Genomic DNA, 12,176 nt, shown 5'->3' on the forward strand with positions numbered 1-12,176 from the left:
GAGGGTGAGATCCGTTTTGAGTATCAGTCATGAACAGCAATCAAGGAAAAATGTCATGTGTGCCATTAATTTTTTTATACACCATCCACCTCTGTTCATCTTTCCCTCCCCCTCTCCCATTTGGCAGGTGGGACGACTCACTTCATATTTTACTGCATTAGACCGGTTCTCAAGCTTGAGGTCGACTCAGTGCAATTCATTCTGTTCAATGTTTCAAGTCGACCTCATGGTGTGTGTCTAGGTAGGACTTAAAAAAATCTTACACTATCCACAAGCTGAAAAATATATCAATACATTGAGAAGAAAAAGAAAAGAAAAGAAAGGTCCATCAAGTGTTAATTTGTTGCAAACAGTTGCCACAAGGATACTGCATATACATTTTCTTTTGAAATGAAACCGGCAAGAAATCTGCCAATCTTATATTGATAAGGAGGAGTAACAAGAAACAAACATGACAAAGCCCCAGGAAAAAGATTAAAAAGAGAGAAAAGAAGCTCGAAACTCTGAATTAAGGAGGTTAAGCATTTTGCTCCTGCGAGGCATCAGGCCCTTGCCTTCTCTTGATCTTGGCCACTAGGGAGTTCACGGCAATTTCTTTACGTTGGGAAATCTACATATACATCTTGATTAACCCCTTTACCCCTCCCATCAAAGCGTAGATCGGTACATGCAAAATCAATCAGACAATGTAGTTTGGAACAATTTTTTTTCAGTACAGTGCTACAACACAACACAGTATATATATATGTACGTATATATTATATGTAGTCTCAATCACTGAAATACCTTGGAGCAATTAAAATACGTATACATATAGGAGTATGTATCAAAACTCTACGTTGGCCTTGTAGGTGGTGGACTTGATGTTGGGCTTCTTCTTTGGCGAGAGGCTGTCGACGACGAGCGCGCAGTGCACGTTGACCTTCACCTGCCGGAGGTCGACGGTGCCGAGCCGCAGCGTCACGGGCACGCTGACGAAGACGTCGAGCGGCACGTTTCCGGCCTTCTCGCTCTCCTCCAGCGCCTGCTGCAGCCCCGACCCAAACCCGTGGCGGCCCTCCATGGCGATGTCCATGACGGTGACGTTCTTGTGGCCCTGGAAGAAGGCCGGGAGCTTGCCCGAGCATAGCGGGGTGCCTCGGTAGGAGACGACGGTGTGGGAGCCGTCGCCGTACTTGATGCCGATCATGTCGTTGGGGTTCTCGGCGCGCACCGAGGCGGTGAGCTTGGTGTAGAGCGTCAGGTCGGAGGAGCTGAAGTCGAACTGCGAGATGGACATGTTGCTCACCGAGTAGGACGGCGCCTTGGGCTTGTAAATGAAGAAGAGGTAGGCCGCCGTGCCGGCCAACGCCGCGACGATGAGGAACAGGAAGCAGCAGCACCAGCACAGGCAGCCGCAGCACCCGCCGCCGCCGTCGTCCTCAGGGTACCGAGGGACGCCGCGCTTCCCCATGACTTTTTATTTAGGTTAACTACTGGTTAATAATTTTAGTGTTTTGCTTGCTAGCTAGCTTAGTTATGGGCGTCTCTCCGTCCGCCCGGCCCGGAGGGAGGAGAGCGTGGGTTAATATGGGCGTTGCCTTCATTTGCTGCGAGAGGTCGTTGCTGTCTGGTTGCGAGAAGAATGCGGCCGCCGGGAGCGAACGGGGCGGAGACAACGAACAAGTCCAACAGCGGGGAGTTAGATTGCTAAAATATGTGAGTCCAATATTGGTCGGTGTGGACAAAATTAGGAATTCAAGTGGCGTTCCCTGCTTTTAGGTCAATAAATTTTAAATAGGTCATTCGATTGTGTATGTACCAAGTACCAACTCCTCCCATACCACTTACAAGATGTATATATACATCGTGGCTTAAAACGTCAAGTGATCGATGATGGAAGGGAACCTTCTCTTATGGAACTATCCGTACCACGGCCCTGCTATGCTATGACAGATCCAGGCACACACTCATCTTAACATAAACAGAATTTGAATCATGTATCAACAAACTATAATAAAAAAACCAATTCATCTGAAACCATCCCCGTTACAGATTATATAGCCTTACAACAATGATGTAGCCCCCGCAATAGTAGCAAACAAAATTCATGATTTCATTCTTCAAACTTCAGCTTGAGCAACCGACATCAGACAATCTCAGACAGGATTCAACATTTTTCTTCATGCTTCAGATATTTCATGCATAAATGCAGTCAGCTTTAAGGATTATATATGTGCCTGAGAAGCAAAATTATTCAGAGGGATGAAGCTGAAACAAAATATAAGGCTCTATAAACATAGTGTTAGATATTATGTCTTAAAATTAGTGACGATATGTAGTATAAAATTAACATATACCAGTATCTTTTACGTATCTAGATCCTCTAGAATTTTTTTATTCTCTGAGTATATATCCGTGTTTGGAAAATAAATCTTTAGACGTATAGAGGTTAACCGCAGGTATAAGAAAATCTCATAACCATAAAAGTTTATATCTAAGAATAACATAATCCTACTGAAAAATCAAACTCATATATGTATATATGCGTGTACTCGACCCGCTTCCGTTGGCACCACCACCTGCGTCGCGCAACAAAGGAAACTTGTGAAATCGTGTCGTATTGGGGGGCCAAAATAAAAGGAAATGAACATGCACGAGCACAACCGTATCCATCGACGGGATCTGATCCGGAGGGATCTAAGCACAAAAATACATTCCGTAGAAAAATTTCATCGGAGTAACTAATTATTTGTAAGTAAAATAGTGAACATAATTCAAATACACGATAGAGAAGCTCGATATTTAAATTTCAAAATGAAACATCGAGAGAGAGAGAGAGAGAGAGAGAGAGAGAGAGAGAGAGAGAGAGAGAGAGAGAGAGAGAGAGAGAGAGAGAGAGAGAGAGGCGGGATTCTGCAACTGCGATTGGACTTTTATCTGATTGTCCTAATTGCGGTGGCTTATTCATGTATTGCATCTATGAGATCTACTAACATATATTATTGACAAACATGTTAATCCCATTAACTATATTGTCATTAATCATCAAAATTACAATTGTGGTCTAATAGGACCATTTTCGCTACAATCTTCCTCTTTTTAGTGATTGATGACAACAGAATCAAATCAAGTGGCAAATAATAAATAGTACAAAATGTAAAGATCATACCTGAGCACAAAGTCTTACTAATTGCTTGAATGCATATTCTTATCGCTTAGTCCCTCTTTGCTATGGCTCTATTTTTCTCTATTGTCACTATCTCCTTTGAACGACCTATGCAAGAGTTTCTCTTTTGTTAATCTAGGCGCCTAGCATCTTATCTTCTCTCCTTTTGTCAACTTTGACATTCCTAGATATCTTGCTTGTTGCTAAATGTTCTCTCATTGTTCATCTTGCTTTGGTCGTCAAACTTCTCCCCCTTTGTCATCAATCTCCTAAAAAGGACTATAAACACATGTTGAACTCAAGAGGAAAATATTAGAGAACATGGGAGAGAGCTTTATAAATCATGATCTAATAAAATGGTACCAATTATCACTACAAAAGAATTCTACCAATTGTAGTCTCAAAATCACAATATATAGGATATACTCCACCTAAATATGTGCATACAAGTGCTGAATACTTGTGAGATATATATACACTTATTATTGATAACAATGAAGATTTATCCTATAGATTGAATCATGGCACATAAAAGATACCAAATATAAAAACTAGAGCTATGAAATGAACCTACAACTAATAAACTATGTAGGTTGCTCATGTGTTAGAGATAAACAAGGAACCTACCATATGAAAACCTATACTAGACATTACAATAAATTAAAATAAGTATATGCAATCCTAGATAAAGCAAATGAGCTAGAAGAAAAAAATAAAATGCATGAACATAAGTTTAGCTACCATTTATCTTTTTACCTTTGGATGGAGATTTGGGTATGTGATGATCATAATCTTCATCAATACGCCCATCTTGTAGACTTGACTTCTTTGCTTGAGCATTCACTTCATCTTGTAAGTCAAGCCTCCAAATTCACAAGCCGACTTGTGCTTCAAATCTTCTTTGGAACTCAAACCGATTAGGACCCTTTTTGTTGGTGATAACTTTCTTGGACACCCAAATAGGTTGGTTCACCTCCGATCCTTTCTCCCAACCATGTGTGCAACCACATTGCAATTGTACTTCTTCTTGAGCTTGTAGTGGTTGCTCTTGGTCTTAATCTTGTAGTTAGGCTTGATGTAGATGTTGGAGGTCCTGTTGGAGAAGTTCGCCATCTTCTTCTTCTCCTTAGTCTCTTTCTTCACTTGCTTGCATTTGAAGGACTTGTGGCCTTCTTGATACCATTTGAAGCATGTCTTGGTGGACCCCTTCCGCAAGCTTCTTCACCATGAAAACACGGTTATCTTGAGGAGGTTGGACATGTCCTTTGCCCTTTAAACTCGCTAAGTCCTTCTTGAGCTTTTCCACCTCTTGCTAAAGCTTATCATTCTCTTTTCGCAATGAGGTTGTTAGATGATTTTACAACAACATTCTCAACACAAATCTCATTTCAAAGGGGTGAGCATGATATAGAAATTAAATTATCACAAGAAGTGGAAGCATCTACCTTATGATTGTAATTAAATAAAGAGGTAGATTGTTTCAAAGGGACCTTAGTTTGAGATTCAATGCACTTAAATTTTACTTTAAGCTCTTCATGCTCCTTTTTTAGCAAATTGAATTTACACAATAATTGTTCATAATTAGAAATAAAAGGTAGCATGAATATCATTAAGTGCATTGAATTTCTTAAACTCTTTAGATTGTTTCTTAAGGGCCCTTTGTTGTTCATTGATTAAATGAAAGAGTTCATCATAGGAAGGCAAATCATCATCGTACTCATCATCACTTACATCGCTATCCATACATTTAGCCATAAGGCACTTGTAAGATGACTTGCGCGATGACGACTTGTGTGATGAAAACCTTAAGGAAGAGATTTTCTTGGAGGGGAGGATGGTGAAGCTTTCATCACTTGAGCTTGACTCTTCATCGTCACTCACCTATCTCCCAATTCTAGTAAGTGACTTGGCTCTTCCTCTTGTCTGCCTCTTCTTGATCTTTGTCTTCTTCTCCTTCTTAATGTGATCAATTGTGTTGATCAAGTCTCCAATGGAGATAAATGATCAACCTTAGTATTGATCCTCTTCATGTTCTGTTCCAACTATGAGAAGAGCTTGGCCATCTTATGATCAATTTCTTCATCACTTGATGTACTTTGATCATCCTCTTCATAGCTCTTTTATCTTGATCACCATCATTTTCGCTTGAGCATAACTCTTGCTCTTGTCTCCTCATTCTTACTTTTATGTGTTGGTATTGAGCTTTCTTGCTTGTGCGAGTAAGATTCTTGGTGTCAGATGAGAAAAAAGCTTCCATCCCCCTGTTGATTGTTATCTTATGGGCAGTGATCTTACCGAATACTTAACTTGGAGTCATCTTCTTGATGTCATTTTGTTGTAGATGATGGAAATCATCAACTTGTACTTCGAAAGAAGATCTTGAAGTATTCTTCTCACCACTTGATCATCTTTAATTGTCGTCAAACCTAACCCTTTGATCTCATTAACAAAAATATTCGAACATGAGTACATGTCATTAGCACTTTTATGGGGTAATTGCTCGATGCCATTGAGTTTAGTAACAAGCACATGATATTTCTCATTGCGTATATCCTTTGGGTCTTCATGTATTTTAATAAGACTAGTCCAAATATCATGTGTATTGGTGAGAGAATAAACATGATTAAATGAATTAACACATATAGATGATAAAATGATACTCTTGGTCAATGCATTTAATTGCCTCTCCTTATTGGTGATGTGAGATCTCATCTCTTCCTCGATGTCTCTCCAAACATCCAACCATTGGGCTTGCAAATAACAAGTCATTAGAATTTTTCCACCAGGGGAAGTTTGTGCCATCGAAAAATGTAGCATTATGAGAATCCATTCTAACCCTGAACGTCATAACTCACTAGGTGGTGAAGCCTAACCTATCACAATGAGACTAAGGCTCCAATGCCACTTGAATTAGGAAAACCTTGTGAAAGGTGTGAAGCTCTAACACAAATTGTAGAGCTAGATGTGAGCCTTAGCTCTGATACCAATTGAAGGGGTTGGTGACGTCCTAAGAGGGGGGTTTTGGCTCTAAAAATAACACAAGATAAACCTATATCAATTTCTATCTAAATATACTCTAAGTTTATTTAGTGTATCTACTCTACCGATCAAAGCACTTGCAACTTATCTAAGAATGTAAATATGAAAACGTAAATAAGGTAGAGAAAGCAAACTCGGCACAGAGATTTTTTTTCCCATGGTATCGATAGCATGAATGCCACACCTAGACCACGTTAGAGCTCCATAAAGGATATACTCCCGGTCGGCACCCGGTCAAGGCTCTTGAGACACCAAGTCACAAAGACAAAGTCTCCACCTGGATGAGCCACCAAACCACCAAGATAAAGTCTCACCACTAGCGTCTCTTCCGGTTCCTTACCGCCATGATCACTTCAGATATTAAGCCACCAAGACAAAGATCTTCGTGTCCCCACACAATTTCCTTGCCACCACTCCACACCAAGTCGGAGGGTTAAAAAGCTTGCTGATGAGTCACCAAGACTCTAAGGTGCCGCCATACCACTTGGTACATAGTTGGATCACTCTTTGATCCACTCTCTAGGCAATAATCACCTAACAACACTCTCTCTAGACCTATGAGCACCAATCGCTCTCTAATGGTGTGATTAATCGTGTTGAATGATCACTTTAATCACTTTTGTGACTTGGATGTATTCTCAGGTGTACATGAACTTCTCTGGACTCCAGCACGCCACACATTCAAATGACTGAGTGAGTGGGTATTTATAGCCTCAAACTCACACAGTAGCCATTAACCCAATAGCTCTGAAAAGCTGTTAACACCGGATGATCCGGTGAGAATAGTAGTACTAATACCGGATCATCCGGTGAGTACACTCTCACAAACTAGCTGTTGGAACCCCACCCAAACCTCTGTGAATACCGGACACTCTAGTGTATACTTCATCTTCATCTCCAGACTATCTGGATTGCTCCCCACCCGAGCCTTTCCTTCTTCTTTGCATAAATTGGTCCGGTGTATTCATTCAGTGCACACAAGGGGGTACTCGTGACAACCTTTCCCAACCAGCCATAACCGTGTGGATCGTGCATCGCTCGACGCGGCAGTACTAGAACTACTCCCGGAGCAAACTAGTACCACTTACAAGCCCGTATGCTCACACCGTCGATATTCAGGCCCACAAAGCCACAGCTGGGAAGGTATTCGGCTCGCCTTACCACTAGATCGGTATGTGGTGAGTAAGGTAAGTGCAAAAGCCAACTACCCCGATGATCGGCCTTAAACGATGCAAGCGGTCTCCGGTGCCCAGGTACCTCTCTCGAACTGTCCCTAGGACTTCCTTCGAGGCAAATGTCACCCCTAACACCGCCCACATCTCGTCTCATACTCACCACACATCCAACCAACATCCACATAACCATATACGTGAACAAGTAGTAAGCCCTAAGCTTGCGAAGAATGGTCGAACCATTGCTCGTCTTCTACCGAGGACCTATGCATTGCTAAACATTTCGATTGACTCTTAGACATTTACCACGTTACCAAGGATACAAGGATATAAATGAACAATTCAAGGTAGGGATTATGCAATCACATAGGTTCTACCCATAAAAACCTGACATCGACTCCCTATACATGCAAATCTATACATAAGCATAGTTTATCAATATTTAGATTTCATTCAATTCGACAAAGGTGCAATATGATAGATGCTTGCCTTGCTGCTGAGGTAGCTGCCTATAGTTACCCACGCAACACTCATCGAAATCCGGAAGATCGGAGCTGTCTTCGACCACGGTCGCCTCCCGCTCCGGCTCCTTGTTAGCTAAACAAGAACGCATGTAATGATGAGCATGAATGAATGAAACAAGGCATGCTGCAGTGCTTAATAACATGCTATAAGTATAAGATATGCGAATCAATGCAATACTAAACGATCTAAATGAAAACTAGAAAATAACAGCCATTCGGAGTATCCGGATTGGTTCGGAGGATCCGGGTTTGGACCCTCCGGGTGAACCTCCGGAAGAGGCGCTCAGTTGCTGCTTTTTTATTTGACTGGCCCAGAGTATCCGGGTGAACCCGGAATATCCGGTTTCCGGAGTATCCGAGCCATCCTCCAGTGAAGGCTCTCGGTTAGCCACTATTCTAACTTAACCCGAAAACTTCGGGTTGGTCCGAACTATCCGGAATGTACCAGACACTCCGAGTGAGGTTCCGAACAAACCTCTCGGCTACACGACCACATAACTACCCAGAGTCTTCGGGTTTGACCAGATTATCCGAGTGATACAGACTTGGGTTCTTCACGATTTTTCCCTTGGGTCATTTGACTCACTTTATAAATCTGTGCTACCTAAATGTGCAAATGCCCTATCCAAAAGGTTATAAACCAATATTGCACCCTAAACCTTAACCAAATTTGAACACAATTCAACAGATAATTTCTGCTGAACTCGGAGTCTCCGGGTGAGTCGGGAATATCCAGGCCAACCTAGAAAAACTGTTCTTGGGTAGATTTTGGTTGATTCGAGTTGCGAACTTTTCCAAGCCTAAAGGGAACATGTTAGGGATAGTCTAAGGGTCCTGAAACTTACTCATCAACTATCAGCACGACTCTAGAGCTTATTTTCGACCAAAACCCAATTTTTGCTCCGAAAAGTTCAAGAACGCCAAGAACTTCAAGAAATACTCGATTCTTCCACGAAAATGAAAATGAATTGGATAGATGAGTAGCTCATGAGCTAGAGAATGCAATGGTACCACATGCATACCTTGAATCCTCCACTTGAGCTCTGATTTTGGGAGAAAAGAGAGAGTGAGCTTGAGTGGGAGAGTGAGAGGGGAGAAGCTGCTACTCTTGCAGCTTGGTGGGGACGTGGGGAGTGAGGGAGGAGAGAGAGGGAGCAGGTGGGGCTGCCGTATTTAGTGGGTGGGATGGTGGGGCCACTAGTGGGGCCTACATGTTAGAGAAAATAGGTATTTCCAATGCAATTTCAATTATTTTCTCCTCTAATTTTCTTCTCTCATCCAAATGATTTTAAATGAAGTGCATTAATGTTCCGAATTACCATTACACAAAATTAAGCATAATCCTTAAGAAGCATGATTTTACTTAAATGTGTGATTAAGAATTTGGGACGTGACAAACCTCCCCCCCTTAAGAAGAATCTCGTCCCGAGATTCAACACGAGTTGGGGAGAGGACGATGAGGCTAGGGACCACGCTGTGAGAGATATCAAGAGGTGAAGTACGGAACCTAATGCAATATTTTTATTCAACATAGTGATGAGCAAAGACATGCAAGAGGCCCCAATTGTGCAAAATTTACACGATGTTTACAAGCTCGGAAAGAGCTCGGGATACCCGGAGTGGATTTTATCCTCATGCTCCCAAGTTACCTCGTCTTCCGAGTGGTTGCTCCATTGGACTTTGATGAATTTGCCGAGTTTTGCGTTCCGCCACATCCAATATCCACATAGGTTGCTCACAATATGTAAGATCCGGCTGCAACTCTTGTGGTGCAACATCAACAACCTCGGTTGGAACTCGGAGGTATTTCTTAAGTTGCGGCACGTGGAAAACGTTATGCACGACGGAGAGAGACGGAGGCAAGTCCAGTTGATATGCCACCTCTCCACGTCAAGCAACAATCTAGAATGGTCCCACGTATCGAGACGCTATCTTGCCTCAGACTTGGAATCGGCGAACACCTTTGAGCGGTGAAATCTTGAGGTACACATGATCTCCAATTGCGAACTCGAGGTCTCAGCGGCGATAATCCGCATAGATCTTTTGCCGGGATTGAGCTGTGAGAAGACTCTTGCGGATATTCAGAACATGATCTTCCACCTCCTTGACCAAATCCGGACCTAGGAAAGCCCGTTCGCCGGATTCGGACCAATTCAGTGGCGTTCATCACCTTCAGCCATATAGAGCTTCAAATGGCGACATCTTCATACTCGCTTGGAAGCTATTGTTGCATGAGAGCTCCGCGAAGGGAAAGCATATGTCCCACCTCTTCCCATAAGTGAGAACACAAACTCGAAGCATGTCTTCTAAAATTTTATTTACCCTCTCGGTTTGGCCATCGGTCTGAGGATGGTATGACGTGCTATGAAAGAGCTTGGTTTGCATAGCCTCTTGAAAACTCCTCTAGAAGTGAGAAATAAATTGTGTGCCTCGATCAAAAATGATCTTCTTTGAAACCCATGGAGGCAAACAATTCTGGTGAGATACAACTCTGCATATTGCTTGGCTGAGAATGTGGTCTTGATGGGCAAGAAATGAGCGGACTTCGTCAATCGGTCCACAATCACTCATACAGAGTCATACCCATTCGAGGTCTTTGGCAAGCCGGTAATGAAATCCATTCCAATTTCCTCCCACTTTCAGGAAGGAATGGGCAAAGGCTGAAGTGTATCGGCTGGCTTGAGGTGCTCGGCCTTCACTCTTCAGTAGACATCACATTCAGATACATATCGAGCGATCTCTTGCTTCATACGAGTCCACCAAAACCGTGGCTTAAGTTCTTGATACATTTTCGTTCTCCTTGGATGGATGGATAGCAAAGAGTCATGAGCCTCATCAAGAATCTTCTTCCTCAGTGCTTCAACACTTGGAGCCACTAGTTGGTTCCCAAACCACAGAACACCCTGATCATCTTCAGAAAAGCATACGGCCTTGCCGATCTTCATCTTCTCTTGGATTCGAGCCATGCCCTTATCATCCTTTTGAGCTGCTTTGATATCGTCCAGGAGAGTGGATTTAATCTCCAAATTGGCAAGGAAGCCATCCGGAACCATTTTGAGCGCAAGCCAACGAAAAACATCACAAAGTGTGGCATTCCCGGGCTCGACTCTAAGGCAATGACAATGAGCCTTCCGGCTTAGTGCATCGGCGACCACATTCGCTTTTCCTGGGTGATAATAAACCTCAAGTTTGTAATATTTGATCAACTCGAGCCATCTTTGCTACCTCACGTTCATATCGGCTTGAGTGAAAATGTACTTCAAACTCTTGTGGTCCGTATAGTTATGACACAAGTTCCCCATCAGATAATGACGCCAGATCTTCAGAGCGTGCACGACTATAGCCAGCTCTAAGTCATGTATCGGATAGTTCTCCTCGTGGTGCTTCAACTGTTGTGAGGCATAAGCGACAACCCTGCCTTCTTGCATAAGGACACATCTGAGGCCCATGCGAGAAGTGTCGCAATCGACATCGAACCCCTTGGTCATATATGGCTGAGTGAGAACTGGAGCGGTCGTGAGCAACTTCTTCAAAACCTGGAAAGCGGACTCACACTCATTTGACCACTTGAACTTGTTGCCCTGCTTCAGTAACTCGGTCATTGGCTTGGTAATCTTGGAGAAATTCTCGATGAACCGGCGGTCATAGCCTGCAAGTTCGAGAAAACTCCGGATGTCCTTGACATTCTTGGGTTGTACCCATTTAAGTACATCTTGCACCTTGCTTGGGTCAACTACAACACTATTTTTTGATAGAACATGACCCAGAAAAGCTACCTCCCTGAGCCACAACTCACACTTGTTGAACTTGGCATAAAGCTGATGATCTCTGAGCCGGCCAAGAACAATACGGAGGTGCTCAACATGCTCTGCATCAGTCTTGGAGTATATGAGAATGTCGTCGATGAAAACCATGACAAACGTATCCAATTCCTCCATGAATACCGTGTTCATCAAATATATGAATAATGCTGGCGTATTTGTTAATCCGAAAGACATGACCTTAATCTGATAATAGCCCAGTCTCAAGTCTATCTTCGAGAAGACTCAGGCTCTGGTCAATTGATCAAACAAAATATCAATCCTAGGGAGAGGATATTTGTTCTTCACTGTGACTTCATTCAACGAGCAGTAATCAACACGCATCCGCAGAGTGTCATCCTTCTTCTTCACAAAGAGTGCTGAACATCCCCAGGGTGAGGAGCTCGGACTAATGAATCCCTTTACAAGCAAATCTTGTAATTGCTTCTTCAACTTAGCTAGCTCCACTAACAACATCTTATACGACTTCTTC

At 42.7% G+C, this 12,176-nt stretch overlaps 1 protein-coding gene across 1 annotated transcript; it reads right to left on the minus strand.

Annotated features, from left to right (window-relative positions):
• Window positions 1-826: 826 nt before the first annotated feature.
• Window positions 827-1,453, minus strand: LOC133901550 (NDR1/HIN1-like protein 6). The gene has a single exon (XM_062342894.1). The coding sequence runs from the start codon at window positions 1,451-1,453 to the stop codon at window positions 827-829; it is 627 nt and encodes a 208-aa protein (XP_062198878.1).
• Between the last annotated feature and the right edge of the window lie 10,723 nt (window positions 1,454-12,176).

This window comes from Phragmites australis, chromosome 20, assembly GCF_958298935.1.
Source record: "Phragmites australis chromosome 20, lpPhrAust1.1, whole genome shotgun sequence".
Lineage (NCBI taxonomy): Eukaryota > Viridiplantae > Streptophyta > Magnoliopsida > Poales > Poaceae > Phragmites > Phragmites australis.

What these genes read in the sequence shown, in the direction of transcription:
- LOC133901550 (XM_062342894.1), bottom strand. Translation starts at nt 1,453, where the DNA reads ATGGGGAAGCGCGGCGTCCCTCGGTACCCTGAGGACGACGGCGGCGGC.